Consider the following 21,117-nt stretch of genomic DNA (forward strand, 5'->3'; position numbering starts at 1 on the left):
AGTGTTTATAGGAATAGCTTCAGTGTAGGACTTAAAAACCTCTTCTACTTTCTGAGAACCTTTTAAAAGTTTAATTTAAATAAATAGCATAAGTTTATGTAGAAATAACTAGGATCTTAAAGGATTAATTTTTTGTATGTATAACATGTACCTAGAATTAGCATAAATTTCAACCTACCTCATAAAATATCAGTATCATGTAGTTGCTTTTATCTTTGGACCTAAAAGGCCATAATTCATTATTTAGCAGATTGAACTGGGTTCAGGCCAAATCACTTTTAAATGTTAATTTAGTCTCTTTTGATATATATCTGAGAGTTAGAAAGAAGAAAATGTAGGGGTTAGCAGGGAGTCCATTTGTAGCAGATTGAGAAAAACTTTATAAGCAACTTGAAACCAATATTATCAAATTACTCTTCTGTCTGTTAATAATGGCTTGAGACACAGAGTATGGGCGTATTTCCAGTATAGGAGATAGAAAGATACAGACAATTATGTTTCATGCCTAATAAAGAGTAGAAACAATCCAATACCTTTATGAACTAAATGGTCCACCAAAATGTTCTAGCCTTTCCAAATTGGAAACAAGAAGGGTGATGCCTATTTATAATTCATCAGACAAACCAGTGTACTAATTAGTAGAAATTTTGGAATTGCTTGAACTATTCCAGCAGTCTTAAAGTCTTCTATTTTGAATCCTTTCTTAGACTTTAAAAGTTGAAAGTTATCTTTTTTATTGTGATTATATAACTATGGTTGGATAGATTTCCTAACATGGTTCTATATTTGTCAATCCTAGAGCATATAAAACATTCTGTGAATTCATTAGCAATCCTACAGTACCTTGGAGTTTTGCAACTGCAACTATAATGGGCCAGATCCAGACTTGCTTTGGATTTCTATTGTTAGGAGAAGTCCATTAACTTTTTCATTACAGTGTAGCATTATCAAGTTACTATTTCAAATTATATAAATAGTCCTTTCAGATTCTATGCACTCCCAAATACGCATGGAAAATAATTTACTCAGCTAATAGGATTTTGCTGATTTATAACATTATTAGAACATATTGAATTCTTATTTTTACATATATTACTTACTTTATCCTCACAAAAACTCTGCCATGTCAGTGAGGCAGTTATTTGTATCATTGGCACTCTCCAACTTAGAGAAGAAAAGATTTCTGCCCAAGATCACACAAGAAAGTATTATTGTTTCTGAGTCTCAAACTCTGTTTCTTCACACCATGTCCCATGTTCTATCAACAGAAACCCTGCCTAACCTCAGCAAACACATATATATAAAGCTATGTTGCCACATCCCACTGGGCTAGGGTATCCCTCAGCAGCTTGGAATTCATAAGCAAATAGAATAACACACGAGAAAAGGCCAGCACTTGACAACTATTTTCTTCCCCTTCTGTTTTGTCAGTTGAGGCAAACCTCTAAGAACGGAAATATGGAATATAGATTAGAACTTGAGTCTAAGCACAGCCCAGACACTGGCTTCAAAACCACTGGAATTCTTCTGTCTGGAGTGTACTACCTGGTTGTACTCACAGCCTAGCCCCTTAGCTTCATGAATGTCAGTAAGTATGGTGGGGAAGAGAATGTAGAGGGCTTTTTTCTTTTAATAAGTACTTAAATGGTAGCTCCAAGAGCAAATTTCATGTCTATTGACATTTTTAACAGGTGTTCTACAGTTGAAATGAATCAGTACTGTGATTATAACCAGAAAGTTTGATAGAAAAGTAAAATGAACTTGTACATCATCTGCATACCAACAGAAAGGTGAAGTATACATTTATGGTGATTAGAAAAAGGGAAAGTGGCTTTATTAAAACATTCTGGCACTCCCAGGGTTCTAACTCATCTAAAGTCCCCAACAGACATCATCTAAGCTAATGTCTTCGTTTATAAGTTGAAACGGGTCAGGCTGTGTCTGACAGCAGAGACAAGGTATAAGCCCTGCCCCAAAATATGCTGCAGAGTTATTAGCAAGAGCTTTCTTCAAATAAAATTTAAAAACTATCAGTAGTACATGATTATTTTCCAAATGTTCTTTTTTTTTTTTTTTTTTTTTTTTTTTTGAGACGGAGTCTCGCTCTGTCGCCCGGGCTGGAGTGCAGTGGCCGGATCTCAGCTCACTGCAAGCTCCGCCTCCCGGGTTCACGCCATTCTCCTGCCTCAGCCTCCCGAGTAGCTGGGACTACAGGCGCCCGCCACCTCGCCCGGCTAGTTTTTTGTATTTTTTAGTAGAGACGGGGTTTCACAGTGTTAGCCAGGATGGTCTTGATCTCCTGACCTCGTGATCCGCCCGTCTCGGCCTCCCAAAGTGCTGGGATTACAGGCTTGAGCCACCGCGCCCGGCCCCAAATGTTCTTTTTTAAATTTGTTCTCTGTTTACATACATATCAACTGTATATTTTGACTAATGTCTATATTAACTAATAGAAACATCTAAGTGTATATAATTTAATAAACTTCTAGCTGGAAACAAATAGCTTCGTTGGAGCATTCACATTTAGAAATCAAAATAAATTTGCTTTTTCACAAGAAAATTGTTTTCAAGCAGTTCAAAACTGTAATTTGAGGTCATGTGACTAAAACCTCCATTTAGTGAGAGAAAGCATAGCTCTGCTGGCACTGAATGACCACTCGAGGCACAATCTTCATTTAAATTTATTTTGGGCAACTATCCCTGACAATTAGGTCGTTGCATGTTGTATGAGGCCAAGGCTTCCAAATTTCTGGTTTTCAATACCTATGAAGTCCTTTTGAAACCACAAAAGGAATTAGCCCAGAAGGTTTAAAGTAACATTGTTAGTGAATTCTTTTTGGATTTTTCTAAACAGAGATGTAAGAGTAAGACCACTTCGTAGTCATTCATGGGTGGCTGTTCTATTAACTGTTTAGTTTACTAGGGCTTCCAAAACAAAGCACCACAGATTGGTGGCTTAAGCCATAGAAATTTATTTTATTTTCTCCCATTTCTGGAGGCTGGAGGCTTGAGATCAAGGTGTCGACAGGGTTGGTTTCTTCAAAGGCCGCCCTCCTTGGCTGTCAGTGGATGTCTTCTCCCTGTGTCTTCACACGGTCTTCCCTCTGTGAATGTCTGTGTCTTAATTTCCTTTTCTTATGAGAATACCAGTCATATTGGATCAGGACCCACTCCAATGACTTCCTTTTAACTTAATTACCTCTTTAACAAGCCTGTTTCCAAATACAGTCACAATCTTAAATACTGGGGCTTAGTATCTATGAGATAGGAAAACCTATGATTTTGGGAGTACACAACTCAGCTCCTAACAGTTATTAATCCCAAATCATTAGAAACTGGTTTGTTATTATCTGCTGGTGGCTAGATTCAGCATCCTGGTCTTGCTTCTGATCCTTGATCTCTGTACCCTATTAGTCTCTTTTAATTCAAGTCATGTCAACTCTTGTCTTTGCTTATTGGCTACAGAGACTCAGACTTCCTCTTAACTTGCTCATGGATAAGACATTTTCTCCATACATTCATTATTTGCTGCTTCTATTGCTGATATTTAAGTCTCTCTGCTGTTTTCACATCTATTTTTCAGTTTCTTGTATTTGGTCTTCTTATGTCCCCTGTGGCTTCTAAATTCAAGTTCATTATAGTGTTCTCTATAATTGCCCTAAACTGGAAGAATCCAAATATCCATCAACAATTAAATGGGTAAATTGTGGTACATTCAGATGATAGAATACTCTGCAACAGTAAGAATAGGAGAACCAATGCTACTTATTCCATGGATGAATACAAGCAAAAGATTGCATACTTTGCCACCTATCTCATAGAGACAATTAAGCCAATGGAGCCCATAAGCTTAGCAGTCATAGTTCATAGTCAATTCATATTTCAGTACCTACTACGTGCCAGGCATTGTGGAAGGTTCTTTCATGTGTACTATTTCATGTAATTCTCAAAAATCTATGTAGACAGTTATGCCATCCTATTTTCAAAAGGTAAAATAGAAGTTTAGAGAGAAGAGTTTATAAAAGGCAGAGCTGGGATTGAAACTCCTCTCTTCTGACTCCAGTTTGGGTGTTGGTGCCAAAATGCCACATGGCCTTCCTACTTTCTTCTCCACTGACCACTTAGGCTCCACTGGCTCCGTTAGCTGGTAATCACCTTGACCACCCCCAGCTACATGCTGTCTGTGGCTTGCAGCTTTAAGGTCTTTCTATGCTTTTCCTAACTCTTCTCCACAAAGTGAGAGATTATTATTCATCTGCTTTTAAGGAACCCAACAGCATTATGAGGAGCCAACCCACACATTGCCAATGACCTCCAGAGAAATGTGGATAAGCAGAGGTGCCAGAGTCAGTTGCACAATTTTAGAATAGGAATTCCCAAAGTCTCAGCTTCTCTCTTGGAGCTGTTTCAGGGAAGTCAGGCAGATGGAGTACCTTAGCTGCAGACCTTCTTGGCTAGTAGCTTGTAAACCTGGCCTAGTTTCTGTAGTTTACTTTTCTTAAGTTATATCAACAGAACTGGGACATTTGGTGACTGGGGAACGAGCTGATAAAAACACTTGCACCTGCCAGAAAATGAGGAAAGCCACAGAGAAGGCTACTGAATAGTCAGGCTTATTCATAAAGGGGGTGAATTCCAATTCATTAGTTAATTGCCTTCCTCTGGAATAAAAATGATATAATTCTACCTTATGACATCTGGATAAGTTTGCTCTTACATTCAATAATTTAGTAATGGTATATTTAACATACAGTTTTTTTTCTCATCTTTAAAAAAAGGAGGGAAGACGAGACATGGTGGCTCATGCCTGTAGTCTCAGCACAATGAGAGGCCAAGACAGGAGGATCACTTGAGGCCAGGAGTTTGAGACCAGCCTGGGCAACATAGCAAGACTCCACCTCTACCAAAAAAATTAAAAATTAGACACACACCATGGTGCACACCTATAGTCATAGCTACTCAGGAGGCTGAGGCAGGAGGATCACTTGAGTCCAAGAGCTCAAGTTTACAGGTGAGCTATGATTGTGCCACTGAACTTCAGCCTGGGCAACAGAGTGAGACCCCATCTCAAAAATAAAGAAAAAAAAGGAGAATTTAATCTTCTTGCCTCCAAGATAATGATCTTCAACATTTAATGGCCTCCAATTTGGTAGGAGGATGAAATTCTTCCTTGTGACTTGTTTTTTTATTTTATTTTTTTAAATTTGGTATATGTATTTTATTTACTAGAGGCAAGAAATTGGGGAAATACATCTAATCCCTGATAAGTAAAAGAATTCCAGAGATCATATGAATCCAAGGGAACATTTTCATTGTCTTGAACTTGTATTTACCTGCAGGGAATCTTATTTATTATATTTACTTTGGAATACTTTCCAATCATAAAATGCACTGAGAAACCAGGCCTCAAAACCTTCTTTCACTACTTCCTTTCCAAAAGAGGCTATGTCTCACCTCCCCCCGTGCCCAAAACACCATTGCTTCAGCATAGTCTATGCAACTACCTATGTTGATGATTAATGATTCTCATGCTTTACTTTCTCTTGAATGTTAAGATGTCCATCCATTTGTGCAAGTAAGGTACAAACAGTCTAGAGTTATTCCCTTTGGGGAGGCAGGGCAGAATTTCTAGAAAAAGTAATTTTTATATCTTTGTATTTTAGTCATTTTCCTTTACTTAAAAATAATACCAAAAAGTGCCTGTTTGCAAATGATCTGAGATATTTGACAAAGAATTGAAAAATTATACCAATAACGTTTAATTGGGATTACATTTTTTGTTACATATTTCACACAATCTTCAAAGGCCTCTCAAAATATAACAAATTTGGGATTCATCATACAAAAAATAAAACAACATACCTTTCTAAATTTACTTACTAATTATGAAATATGTATTATTTATGCCAGCCTCATTGTAAGGCCAAAGGCAAAACAAAAAAAATAGTTTTAAGACAGATCACCCTAGATAGGAAAAGTTGCTTGCAGGTGTATAATAGAGAGGCTCATCCTTAGGATAAAATAATCTCTAGTAACTTAGAGCCACACTCATCAAAGAAACCTGAGAGTAAAACTTTACTGATTCAAAGCCAGCCATACGTGAATGAAGATCAAGTATTATTACCTTGACCATTGTTGTAAGATTGCTTGCAAAACAAAGAGGGTAAATAAGCCCTGGGACATGGTAAGAGTGAGATGGGGGAATGTGTAATCCTCTCAAAAGAACAAACAAATGGTAATTGTTTGTAGACAAAGGGATCTTACTAATTAAAAATAAAGCCTTATCTGTCCATCAGAGCAGGTTTTCAGCATCTTTACTGGCAACATCTTATTAATTTTAAGGCATTTTTATTTAGCTGCTTGAAACTATTTTATTTCCTTGAGTCTAATTAAGACTTTTCATCTAATTCAAAATCACCTTCTGTCAAAGTTGGCCATATAATGTGATTTCAGTATGAAATAATTTGAAAAAGATATCCAGTACATGTATTTATTGAGTGCACCTGAGTGTTTATGTGCACACACAGAACTATACCAAACAATGCAGAAATGGTTCAAATTATATTAACACAATCTTTGCTCTCACAAGGCAGTTTCATTAGTGAGACACAGCCAAGGAATAGTTTACAAAATAAAAGACAATAGCAAGGTCCCAAGGAGGAGCTTAGTCTGAAGGCACAACTCAGAAATTTGGGGTATTGGACAGTTCTGTTCCTCAGGTGACCAACAGCATAGTCAGGAAAAAAAAAAAAAAATGGCAAGAAGTACTTTGGAGCCAATCAGTGACTCTGGTTATAAAAGACTAATAGACTAAATTTTTTAACAAAAAATTAAAAATAAAAGAGCACAAATTGACTCAACTTGATCAGAAGTGCCCCCGGATGGTCAGGAGTCCACCCTGAGGCAGGCTGAGGCCTGTTGTCTGGTGGAGAGGTTACATTTTAAGAGTAACCATGGATATTACTTGCCAATGCTTTCTGCCTCGGGTCTAAAGGCTCCAGGCCTTTAGAGAGTATGTTTTAAGAACTACAAGATGAAAGCTGCTGTGTGAGCACATGCAATTATTATTTGTCAATTTAAAAAACTTTTTTCAAAGGCTTGTGAGTACTGTTAGGAAAGATTTCCTTAACAAAAACAGTGAGGCCAGCAGCAGTAGCCAAGGGGGCTGTTAGGGCAGGAACAGCTATGATGAGCATGCAGGACGTGGAAGCAGCATAGATCACCCAGAGATGACCAGGACAACCATTCCAGGGACAGCACAGCAGCAGTAGGGACAGCACACTGACTGTTGAGGAGACGACCCCAACTCAGAAGGAGAAGGGCCAATTTATCCACCTAGCATAGTGGACACAGTGCACAGGGCTCACAATACTTCTAAGCACCCATGGAAATGATTTAACTTCACTCTCTCTTAAAATCAGAACCCCCCACAATGGACTATTACAATTAATATACAATAATAAGTACAGTCTGGATTATTTTTGTCTTTATACCAATGTAGTAATAGAATATGATTTTTTTTAAGGCAGTAGCTCATGAAGCCAAAAGTGCCTAGGGCCCATGAAAGTCATAATCTCACCCTGCTCCAATCATTCAGACCAAGGAAAGTGAGTATACATATGGTGGCCATGGAATTCCAGTAATGTTCATAAGTGGAGGCTTAGAATCAAAGACTGTAGAGATTGGTATCCGTGACTTTCTCCCACCTGCTTCCTTCCCCCATTCGATCACATTCCCAGTCTAGGTAAAACAAATACTGCCAATTAACACATAACACAAATGGAAGGTCCAGGAGTTATATAATAGAATGTGATTAGTGTAACTCCTAATTAATTAATCCCAAAAGACTTCCTAGAAAAGATGATGGCTGAAGAAATGTGCACCTGTTGCATGGAGAAAACAATGCTGGAGGGGAAAAAGAGACAGTAAGGGAGAAATACATAGAGGGTCAATTGGAAATCTTTCTTTTCAATAACCTGTGTCATTATTTTAAATAGATAGGCACCAATTTCTTTGCTGCAACTTGACTACCCTTATTAAGAAATTGTAAATCACATTTTCCAGCTGCAAACAGATCACTGAACCAATGGTGAATTCATCATAGATTGTAAATTCCACATATGAATCTCTATTTAAGGAAAGCAAATTCTGTCCATGCTTCCCAATTATTTACACCTAGATCTGTGCTTCTTTCAGAATGTTTAGAAACAAGGATTGACGAGTATGTCAAGATTTAGCTATTCGTACTACTTTTTAAACTTACAAAACATTCTGTTGGGAAGGAAATAAGATAGAACCAACATGGCCTGAACCCTAATCTACGTTGGGAGAAATCTACAGGGACACACTTTACTGGGAAAGGACACAGCAAAATATTGCCCTGACCTTTTCCTGTGTTAGGAGTTTGAAGAGAGTATGACACTTACGACACTAACTTTGACATTTAGCTCACCAAGTAAAAGAAAGTTATCCTGCTTCTGTGCATGAGAAACAAGAACCGCCATCAAAAATTAGCCTTTTGGTGGCTAGTTTTTTGCAGGTCCTTAATCCAGGGCCCAGAATTTTTTAGCATATGCAAAACTAAAGATGGTGCCAGGTGTGGTGACTCACACCTGTAATCGCAGAACCCTGGAAGGCTAAGCCTTGAGCCCAGGAGTTTGAGACCAGCGTGGGCAACATAGTAAGACTCCATCTCTAAAAAAAAAAAAAAATTTTAATAAATTAGCAGAGTGTGGTGGCACACACTTGTAGTCTCAGCTACTTAGGAAGCTGAGGTGGGAGGATCCACTTGAGCCCAGGAGGTTAAAGCTGCAGTGAACCGAGATCACACCACTGCACTCCAGCCTGGGTGACAGAGCGAGACTCCGTCTCAAAAAAACAACAACAACAACAACAAAAATATATAGATGTCAGGAGTTTGTTTACATGTATGTATACATAAAGAAATATATTCAATATATTCATCCTTGTAGGCTTCATGGTAGCAGGTCTATCCTTTAAATATTCAGCCTAAAAAAATTGCTTAATTGCTGGTTTTATAAAACAAAATAATTTTTTAATTCATGAAAATATTAGGATTGTTAATTTTATTTTCTTAGTTCTGTTTTTTATCAATTTTTGCCAAGAAGTATATTAATTTTTACAATCAGAACAAAAGGAAGACTATTTTGAAAATTCATACATTAGATAATTTTGGATTGGCAGAGATGTCTAGTATTGTAATCTTTTTTACTTTTCCCCTAATCTAACCTATCTCAATTTCTTCTGTTTAATATCTCTGATAAAGAAACTCTGGATAATTGTTGAGAGTTTAAAAATAATGAAAGTAAGTTTTAAATTACAAATTCCTTGGTAGAAGTAATAGAACCTGCAACTAAACCAGTGGCCTGTGTAACTGTGGAATTGCATACTTTAAGTATTTTATGCACCAAAACGGACCTCAAGAAAGTCTTAGTAAAAGTGACATTTAATGGCATTTAGCTAGTATTTAATAAGAATTAGACAGATGCTAAAGCTTATAAACCTACTAAGATCTACAGAATAAAAAAGAAGTTTGTATATATGTGAAATACTTAGGTTACTTTTCTGTGAAGATAAAAGCAGCAAAAGCATTTTGTTAGAAACGTGCTTGTGAGTGAAGTTATTGACCATTCCAGACTAGAGAAAGAAACTATTTCTCAGAAAATGTTTGCTTATGTGATTAGAGTGAGAAGTGGCTGCTGCCCCAAATCTGAGCGAGATCATGAACAACGGACATTTATGGCAGTCAGTGAGGGCGACAGGGAGAGCCCTCCAGCCTCACTAAGCCACCTGAACAGACACCGGGATGGTAGAGACAAAGCAGGAAAGCCTGGAAAACAGGTCTGGGTTCCTGTCCTGGCTCAGCCACAGAATGGCTTTGAAGCCTTGGCCACATCACAGTGTCTCTGGGCTTCAGTGTCCTCAACTATCTATTGGAAGATAATATCTACCCCACAGAGTTACCACGAGATCAAATAAATGAAATTATATCAAACATTTAGCAGCGTGCCCAGCACGTGGTAGCTTCTTGTAATAGTTTAGCCCCTTCCCTGTGAAACAGGTCCAACCTTTCTCATCTGAAGCATCTGGTGGTTCCACAGTCTGGTATCCAGCCGGAGAGGGTCCTGTGATGTCCAGTATTGTGTGTACTGTTTCTTATGTTCTGTATTTTAAAAAAGTAAATAAGTGGACCGTGACTGGGTTTTCTTAATAAATGTTAATGACACTGCTCTACTCTCTGTATTTCAATCATTTGTGCCTGCTCTTATAATAGAATTTAATAAAAAGATTATTCTCTAGAATTACTATTTGTTAGGAAAGCTGTCATTCTGTATATTTCCTAAGTGAAGAAACAAATGATGGAAGAAATAATAATATCAAAGAATTTTCCACAGGAAAGCATCGAGAAAAATAAGTTTCCCCTTAATGCTGATATTGTTTTTCCAGTCAACATTATTTCAAGAAATTAAACCAGGAAGTGGGAAAAAGTGATTTTGAAATATTACTTGAAAATAAATAGGCTGAAATTATTGCTGGAGGATACCACAATATGATAATCAACTTCTAAAATGTCACTATTCTTTTCCATTGTTGCTGAGTGGCATAGAAGCATATAGACAATGTTATCTAAAGTTTATAAACTGCTTATATGCTTGAATATATATTCAGTGTATATTTTATTGTTGCTCTCTTCATGTTGTCTCACATAATAGATGAAAACTGACCCTTTGGTGTGGTTATATTTTGAAAATTGAGTTTGAAGTCTGAACAATTACATATATATCTTACAATGTTTTAAGCTACTGCCTTCAAAAAAGAAAGAAGGCCGGGCGCGGTGGCTCAAGCCTGTAATCCCAGCACTTTGGGAGGCCGAGACTGGCGGATCACGAGGTCAGGAGATCGAGACCATCCTGGCTAACACGGTGAAACCCCGTCTCTACTAAAAAAACACAAAAAAATTAGCTGGGCGAGATGGCGGGCGCCTGTAGTCCCAGCTACTTGGGAGGCTGAGGCGAGAGAATGGCGTAAACCTGGGAGGCGGAGCTTGCAGTGAGCTGAGATCCGGCCACTGCACTCCAGCCTGGGCGACAGAGCAAGACTCCGTCTCAAAAAAAAAAAAAAAAAAAAAAAAAAAAAAAAAAAAAAACCTGCACAGTTATATTGTCATCAGCCCTGCAGAGCTGCTGATAAAGCAAATTTGTAAAGTCTCATGAATTGCCAAGCCAATTATCAGTCAGATTCTGATTTCTGGAAGCATCATCCCATGAGATAAATAGGCAAGTCAGAAATAACACAGCTTGATTTTAAGATAACAGGTGGAGGAGGCAATTTGATTTAGGGAAAATCTTGCATTGATACATGAGTGTATTCGCTTGATTTGGCAGTGGTTTTAGACACTGTATCTGGTACCATGGAGATGTCATTGTGGCAGACCTTCTCATTCTGTCTTCAGACTGTACCACACTTGTAAAACAGTGACGCTCATGGGGGATTATCTCAAAAGCCAAAAGGCTGTGAAGAAAAAAGTTGCTAGCAGTCTCTAACATGGGTGTGTCATGACTCTTTTCAGGTAGTAGGTGTAACCTTGAAGAAAAAGTGGCACTGTCTTCAAAAAAGTGACCTGACCCTGGCTTTGGTGGGTTTTTTCTGCAAGAAATAAAAAGCACCGCATGTATTTATCGTACATCCTTTCTAGCTGACCACTGCTTTGTTCTAGAGTTCAGCATGAAAGGACTAATTTTTGTTTTGTTTTTGTTTTTGTTTTAGTGAAATGGCATGTCCCTTGCTAATTCTAGCTATTATAGTTGCACATGTAAAGAAATATCTCTATGTAGTTTATGGATTGGTAGCATTTCAAATAAATAATGTACCGAAAAATTGACCTGAAATTTTTTGAGATGCTTATCAATTGACATTTTTTCTTAGCCCAAGAAAAGAATCTGAATTATTTTCTTAAATTAAATTATACCTTGTAACATTAGATTTATTATTTTAAATATAATAGCAATTGAAATATAAGCATGCCACTTTGTTTATTGCTATATTATTAGAACTTACTGAAGCATGGAAAGAATTCTTCACAAATGACTTTGCTCTTTTGAAAAACGTAAGCTGCAAAAATATTTGTTATAAACCGTATTTAGTCTGTAAATGAGTGTAGCTTTTAAAGATGTACTAAGTTTATAGTGTGTAATGTTTCATCCAAATAATTTTTATATTTTGCTAAAATGTTAAACAAGTTAATAGTGCCATAATAAATCTTTTCCCAGAATTCAGAATTGTTTGCATCTCCATTTTAGGAAGTTCACATTGCTTCATTAAAGAAGAAACCTGGAAGCGTTATGCACCTCAGTTTGTTACGCAATGAATCAAGTTATCATTTATTCTTCCAGAAGTCAGTTATTCTATGAATTGTGGCCATATAAACTTTTCAAAACACATACATATATGAAAATTACTACTGATGTATTTGCTGAATAAAATCTCTAGTATTTGATATTCCGTCTTGGAAATAACACATTATAATTCAATAATGCTAGTTATAAAGTCAAAACAAAACAAAGAAACAAACTTTCAGCATTGTAAACAGATACACACATTTAAAAATCTATTAACTATACAAAAAATTTTTCTTTGTTCTCATAAAGAAAAGCTGCCTCTGGCTACATTTTAGAAAGTCAGTGCCTGAGAAAATGGACAATGTTTTGATCCCTAGAGTAAACCTACCTTCTAAATACTTAAAGCCCTTTGAAAGCACGAGATAATGATGCAATCGTATCCTTTTTGTTGCATGGAAACGATCAAGCTCTATTAAGTTCTGAGTTAACATCAACCCTGGCTCTTAATTCCCTTTTCCAACATTAGACCCCCCATATGTCGGTTTTCGTTTCTTTGCCTGTGATAGGTCTGTCTGCTACATTTGTATTTTAAGTAGATTTACAACACAAATATTCATATGTGTTCTTAGTATAAAATTATTTTCTTCAGGGAGGCTCTACCCAGAGACCTGAGAAAATTGAAGCTTTTGTTTTTAAAGTATTTAAGGATTATTTAATTTTTACATAGTATGACATTTTTCTCATTGGGTTGGAAAGGTAATATTTTGGGGGATTTTTCCCATTATACCATATCTAGTCTCAAAAAATGTAATAATCTGGTAAACTCAAATAACAGAAAGCCACCATATCCCTTTACAGTTTATAATTCTACTTCTTTGAGACAACTAACATAGGGGATATGTATGTGTTTGTGTACACATTATCTATACATATACACATACACATATGTATCTATAGATATATAGAGAGACATAGATTAGTGCCTCAATATTAATTATCCTTTACTGACATCTGTATTTATGGGGTTCTTCAGTTAAAAGACATTTCTAAAACTCTATTAAAATTATTTGGTCTGAAAAACATTGAAAGTTGCAGAATTTTTTTTCATCAAGTTTATAACATCACCACAGAACAGGCTGGGTGAATTCCTGTTATGTCAAGCCACTGAAGGATTTTTAGCTATTTTGCAACATTTTTACTCTTTTTATCCCAATCCACCCAAAAATGGCAAAGACTCCAGAGATCACCCAGCAAAAGCCCTCTGTGGGAGTTGGATCCTGCTTCTAATCTCTATGCCAAATTCCTGTCATTCAAAATATTTAGGAATTATATAGTAATAATGTATAAATGAACATAACAGGCAACCCATAGTGTTTTTAAATTGATATTACAAAAAAAAATTCCTGTCATGTTAATTTCCTTAAAACATATTATACATTTAAAATACTATGTTAAAATTAAATGTAATATGTCAGCTGTAAAGGGGAAAAAGTAGCTAACTAAAAGTTCACAAATTATCTTTTTTCAGATTTTGTGTGTTTTCTCCTCAGCCAAAAGCCTCAAGATTCACTTGCAGCAGCCTACCTCTTCATTTATGTTGGATTGCTCTTTAAACATTAGAATATCTTGTAATAAATAATAAGTTAAAGATCTCTCCTGACACAAGTCATTGTTGATTTCACTGTTATAGGGAAAAGGCTCTAGGGCGGCAGATAAGGCTGTTGCCATGGTGATGAAGGAGATACCGAGGGAGGAGTCTGCTGAAGAAAAGCCCCTCCTTACTATGACATCACAGGTGGGCAGACCCATAGGGTTTCTGTAGGAAGCTGACATATGTTAATATATCAGACATTGTGATTCTTAACTAGAAAAAAAAACTTTAACTCTTGAACCAATTTTTTTAAAGACAGTTTCAATGAAACAATTATATAAATATAGATGAAAACCAAAATTGCTAAAAAAAAAAAAGAAAAAATCACCATCTAGTTATTTATTTGTGAATATTAATCTCATTACTCAACTTTAGTTAAGACAAAAGAGAAAGAAAATATATGTGCAAGTAAAACATGTTGCTTCTTTATAAAGGAGTCTTGTTAACAACTTTGGGAAAGAAATAACAATGAAACTAACAGTACATTTGAACAAAAAGAAAATCAAATTCCTGTGAATAAATACAAGTTATATTGTATACATATGTCAGTTTACCAGTAGAATATCTAAATTTCCTTAAATGTTAAATATATATATGTTGTGACTATGCATACTACATATATGTCTATACATATTTATGTGGATAACTAATTTACAGGAATGAGCCAGAAGTCCCTGAGTCCCCATGCAGAAAATGGCATTTGTGACCCCTCTCATACTTAGTGACCTTGAGAACAAAAATGTCATGTCTATTATAAGCACATGAGAGCCATTTTCAGCATTTATTATAACAAGAATAGAAAAAAGTCTGCATTTGTATGCAAAGAATGTGGAGACTGTGAATCCTATATGTCCTCGGGGACTTTTGAAACACCCTGTAAAATCTACATAAATATGTATAATGTACTCATCACCACTCTGTGGAACTACCAGTTTTAAAATCGCAAATGAAAAATATTTTTACTTGCATTTATCTTATAATTTAGATTAGATTATTTTAAACATTTCATTTTTTCCATTCATTTCCGATTATATGATTCAGTTCCGATTATATAGAACATGTCTAGAATTCGAAAAGTGTCCATTTACAGTCCTCATGAAAGGCATTTATATCAAAAGCTAAATTATGGCAACTTATTTTTAGAATATCAGCAGATCTCATCCCCAGCTGCTGCCAACATGTGTGGTTTCATTTTATTCTAAATACCATGTTGTAAGTTATAAAAATTATAACATATAACATCAAAATTAAATAATTTTTAAAGCTATTAAAGATTCCCAAGACTTTGGGATAAATTTTATGTTTTCAGGGTATTTTTATCCCAAAAGAAGAGATGCTTCTTCCTAATAACACATAGTAATCGTTGGAAAGAAATTTGCTTGATATTTACCAAATTCCTCATTCTTTACTTAGTATATGTAGTAAAACATATACAGTTTTACACTGATCTCTTGTCAATCAGAGTCAGACCTTTGTAGACTCCCATTTCCAAAACATTAAGTCCACAGTCACTCAGGTGAATGCTATTGGGTAGGGAGGTGAGAACTACTTGAAGTTCTTGCTTAAGGGCAGAGCCATACAACTGTAGATACGACCTAACCAAATTTGCAATTGGCACAGTTGTACTGTAACATATCATCTCAGGACTTCACAATCTAGGGCAGGCTCCAGTACCCAAAATTCTTTTTTCACAAAATCACGCATTGCTATGTACTTGCTGGTAATCTTTTCACATGTCCAAAATTACCATTATAACCTAAGCTTACATTTAAAATTTAATGCAAAATAATATTTTTGATTTTTAATTTAGAAAAGAAATTGTGATTATTACCATTTTCTCATATCCAGGACATGCGTTTGTACCAAGTTTTTCCTTTAATCCCTGTCTAATGTTGCATTAACTGTTTTTGAGGTATTAGTTACAGTTTACTGCATGAAGATTATAGAATGCTTTATTTGATGCATCATATTCTTGTTGCATACTGGCCAGTTTATGAATCAGCAAACAGAGTTCTGATTTATAAAATTTAATGCACCTGTTGTGTTGATAGTATTACAGAATTAATTTAGTGACAGCTGTGATACAATTATTTCTCAGTCAAATGCAGTTTTGTTAGTTGATATACTTTTTCCACTATACACAAGTGGCTTCTTCCCTGCTATGCACCAATGGCATGCACAAACCAAACAGAAGCAGAATGATCTGAAAAAGTGAGTACTTCCCACGACAACCATAGCATCTAGTCCGTGTATCATACCACATTCTTACTTGTTATCTTGTGTGAATGTACTACTGTCTTGACACATGTTTGTCCCAGTGTCTCCTGTAAAGCCCCTTATAACATAGAGCCACATACTGCTGAATACATTGATTCATCTTCATCACTGGTATGTCAATGCCAGCTGCTCATGTGATAGATTCCAGATATGTCTGAAGATAATTGCTACTGTATAAATAATGTCATTGGGACAATTATGATACGTAAAATAGAAAATAACTCACTGAAACACTGAGCTTTTATCTTATGTCGTAACTTTTCACTCAACAGACTGTAGGTGCAGAATAATCCCATATTCTAGAACTTTCTTGTATTACGCAATTATTATTGTGTGGTCCTCAACTTTTAGAGAAATTAAGCCAAACATACTCCAGTGGAGCTGTCTATATTACACTGAACAAATTGAATAATGCAGAAGTGTTGGCCAGATGACCTGAACTCAAAAATTGCTGGACCACTGAGAGCTGCTCTTTTTTGCTTAAAAATCGTTTATTTCATATTAAGCAAACAATATGCAAGGACTTCAGAGAATTTCAAGTACATGCTGTCCAAGACTAGCACTTAAATAGTATGTAAAAAAGCATGTGTTGATGAAAGGTTTGAAGAAAATATGTGAATCAAGTCTTTGAGGAAAAAAAGTTTCTCTGGACCTGTGCTGTCCAGTACAGTAGCCATGAGCTACTGAGCTTTATGTGGCTCCTGAACTTTATGTGGCCGTTCCAAATTGAGATGTGCTGCAAGTATAAAATAAACACCAGATTTCAGAGAGTAATCAAAAAAAAGGTATAAACTATCCCATTAATGATTTTTATAATGATCATACGTTGAAATGGTAATATTTTGGATTTTTTGATATATTGGCTAAATTAAATATCTTATTTAAATTAATTTCACTTGTTTCTTTTTACTTTTTTAAACATAGCAACTAAAAATGTTTAAATCATGAGGCCCTCATCATAACTGTTGAACAGAATATTCTATTCTAAAGGGTAATAGTATAAACAAATTCAGTTTTAGAATAGAAGGGAAAGCCATTTGCCAGAAGATTGATTGTATCATAGAAAAAAAATGTATTATCTTCATAAAAATGAAATGACTGTAGTGAATACTTTTCTCTCTTGAGGAACCTTCAGAAGTTTTGTTTTTGACCGTATCTCCTAGACACTTTTTTAGCAAGGTATAGCCCATTTATCTTTCCCTATTGAACACAGTGACTTAAAACTGTGTTGCAGGTCTCTTCTTGTTAAGGGACTTTAGTTTTTCAAGCCCAGCCTTTGTTTTTCTATCTGTCATCACCCATTATACCTCAGTACTAATTTAATTTTTGTTTCTGATAAAGATAAAAAGAGTAATATCCTCGATTAGAAGAATATTTTCAAGGCTACCAGTAAATACAGCCTTGTTTGGGTTTCCATTTCTGACTTAAAAAATTGTCTTAATTACGTTCTCCTGCCTGCTTTAATTTATTGTTAGCACTACCCAAGCTGTGATCTGTTCATTTCCCTGTGAATAGATTCACATTTTACAAAAGTCTAGCTGTCCTGTCAGGAATACATTTGTAGCTTGTTGGTTGACATTTAGATCAAGTCAAAGAGTTGAAAGTTATCACTTGGTTATCCGTTACCAGAAGACTAATAGGAAGTGGGGGTTGGGGCAGTCCATTAATACTATAAGCTCAGAGGAAATGAATTCTGTCAGGTAACAGAGTTACCATGACAGAGCTCTAAAAATCTGGATTTTTAGCGGTTGCATGGTAATGATTTAGTTGTCTTATCTTTTCAATTGATAGAGTCCGTTAAGTTGGCTTTGATATTAATGAATCACTGACAGTATGGTCACTATATTGACAGGCACCGAATTAATTTCTAAACTTGGATAGGGCTAATAAAACCATAAACAAGTAGTTCAATTATAAAATAATGAATGAAAGCCTATTTAATAAATGACTTTAAATTAACAATGTCACAGAGTTGGGTGAAGTGGTGGGCACCTATAGTCCCAGCTACTCAGGAGGCTAAGATAGGAGCCTCTCTTGAGGCCAGGGGTTTGAGACCAACCTGGGCAACACAGCAAGACCCCATCTCAAAAAAAAAAAAAAACCATATCACAAATAATACAGGAATTCCAAAACTCACAAAGATATTTGTATTTCATTCATATATAAACAAAACAATTCTAAAATTTTTCTATTATTTAAATGAGGTAAAGAGACATGCCATAATATTACAAATTTTCTTAATCAACATTACAAATATGAGATATTTGTCAGCTGTTTTACACTTATTAGCTTCAATGTTTTAACTTTAAAAATTATTATTGAAGTACCAAATACTTAAATATAAAAGCAGAATCTTTTACTTTAAAACAATTCAAGATCATCAATCTGAAATGTGAAATTATAGAATAATGGATTATTGTCCTTTACAGACGTTGTTTTATCATCTAGAATGTATTGTGCTTTAGGGTTAATTCTTAGTAATGTGTTATCAGAAACCTTGAGCTCTATATTTTTGAATGAAACATCTAAGCAATATATCTCTTTAAAAACAAACACAAAGATTTAAGTCACAAAACAAACAATATAAACATACACTGTAGTTTAAGTAACAAACAATATTTAAAAAGCAAAACATCTTTTCATCTTACTAGTTTTTTATAGCTTAGATTATATAATAGTTTAATTTTAAAACATTGAAATTGAGAAATTCAAGTTGAGCTAAGACAAATGTAGTTTCAGATAAAGTTTTAAGAGCTGGGTGATATAATCCGCCTTTGTTTAACACAAAGAAAACACTGTATTGATATATGAAGCAATTTGGTGGTGTGGTAGCTAATAATCACATCAACTTGCTAGTCGAATAAGTCATAATTCAACTGAAATCATTTGATTGAATGTTTGATTACAAGGAAGATGTTATGGTTTAATAGTCTTTTGCATTCTGATTGACAGAAGCCCCTACATGCAAGTTCTCGCCTATCTTCTTACTTCTAAACAAAAGAGTTTTCCTTTGTTTCTATGTCAATTAACCACTTCAGGGTTTTCCCTCAAAATCTCGAGATTTGAATCTCTGATTTAAAATCAGCAGGGAGGAAATAGAATTGTGTTGAAGTGTTGCTGGCCTCTCATTCACATTGGTCCAAGTCCTTCTTCTGAATGTTATGGGGCAGGCTTAGGCCTTTATTTTAATTTTTTTCATTAGGCATTCTCTCTTGGCACTTTGACTTCTTTGTAGAAGCCTTAACATTCTTGGTAGAAGCTTTGTATTTGGAAATGTTTCCTTAGGTATCAGTAGTTCCCCAAACATTTATAAAAGATGTGACTGGGAGGAAATGGGCTCAAATGTGTGGTTTAAAACCAGCAAAGAAATTGGCAAACATTTCTGAGGATCACTGACCTCTCCATGAATTGGCCAAATCCAGTATGAAATTGAGGACACCCATGTAATAATTCTTTTGTACAATTTGCCATTCAGTTAGACTGTATAAAATCAGTCAACATTGATTTAAACTGCTATCATGGAATACAGAAAAAATGCTTGGATGAGATCTCTACTCTAAAGCAAATCACAGTCTACTTGGCAGTTGGAGAGGGACAGATAAAACTAAGATTATGACACTGGGCGAGACATGGGAGCGTGCAAGTGCTGTAAGGAGGCACTCACTGGCTGGCACTAAAGAAGGTTCCTAGATAATGTGCCAGTTGAATGGGATCCTGAAAGAGAAATAAGAATCTGTCACCATTATAGAAGGTTCTTTGAACTGATCCAAATACTGAGAAAGGAAAGGGTAGGATAAGAAATGAAAATTTTAAATGTGAACAAACTGAGACAAAGGCCTTAGCAACTAATGAAGTGGGTCATTTTAACTCAGCTATGATAATCTGACTAGACCAAAATTGCAATCACTTCACCTCAGTTTTTTTTTTTAATTAGAAACTTTTGGCTTACTTACATCAACGTACTCTATACCCAAAAGACAAAATCAGAGAAGTTCATAAAGTTATTTTCAAACTAAAAGAAAGGCAAGAAACTTTATCTTACTAACGCATAAAGAAAGAATAAATGTTATACAATTTGGAAATTAAGCTTAAAGGGAATATTTGGGGGATTCAGTTCAGTTTGAAATTTTATTTTATTATCTAAAAGATTCATTCGTTCTCAAGTCACCAAAGGAAATACCATAAACTTGTTCAAAATGAAGAGGAGAGCATGGAAAAAGCTATTCTTATCTATGCAAATATAAATAAAATGGGACTTCCTATGACTAAAATAATCATTCCTAAATCCCTGCAACTGAAGATGCAATTTAAAATTGGACGGTTTTAGATAGGTATTTTTACATCTTCAGTTTCTGCAAAGTCACTTTCTCATTTAATAGCCATTTTTTGAACCCCTTTTAGATGTAGACATTCTATTTGAAGTTGTGAGGATATAAATGTAAGTAAGATAGTCTCTGGCTTCAGAGCTTATAAGGAACTATTTCCATATCTTCAAAATATCTCCTGTTTCATCTTCTATATCTCCCATTAAAACCAAAAAAATGTCTGTTCAGTTTCAGTTACCTTTCCATGCTATCTGTAATCTGGCCTTTCACCCTGGAGCCCTGCTATTATCCCCCCACTTCAGCCGGAGCATTTCTCAATAGCTAAGTTGTGCTCCAGTTTGGAAAACACTGACTCAGAAGGTAGTTTGTTACTCCTTCTTTGATTTGAATTTGTGGAAGAAAGCCACAGGAGTAGCTTCATTGTAGAAGTTGGGCAGTTATAACAATTCCATCAGTCCAGGTGTGAACTATGATCAGAAACAAGACAGTAGGTGTGGAAGAGACA

The 21,117-nt window shown here is 35.4% G+C and overlaps 1 protein-coding gene across 26 annotated transcripts in view; it reads left to right on the forward strand.

The window, feature by feature from the left end:
* The window catches only part of PEX5L (peroxisomal biogenesis factor 5 like), a 247,844-nt gene that overhangs the window by 117,808 nt on the left and 108,919 nt on the right, over positions 1-21,117 (forward strand). For 13 of the 26 annotated variants that reach the window (XM_010378673.2, XM_010378676.2, XM_030931792.1 and 10 more), the window contains one exon: positions 14,050-14,154. The exons of 10 other annotated variants lie outside the window; for them this stretch is intronic. In XM_010378673.2, the coding sequence (XP_010376975.1) occupies positions 14,050-14,154 (105 nt within the window). Of the gene's footprint in view, positions 1-11,590; positions 11,657-14,049; positions 14,155-21,117 lie in introns of all 26 variants that reach the window. 3 more of the 26 variants (XM_030931780.1, XM_010378674.2, XM_030931790.1) reach the window with 1 other exon arrangement.

The sequence above is a fragment of the Rhinopithecus roxellana genome, chromosome 1, assembly GCF_007565055.1.
Source record: "Rhinopithecus roxellana isolate Shanxi Qingling chromosome 1, ASM756505v1, whole genome shotgun sequence".
NCBI classification, from domain to species: Eukaryota; Metazoa; Chordata; class Mammalia; order Primates; family Cercopithecidae; genus Rhinopithecus; species Rhinopithecus roxellana.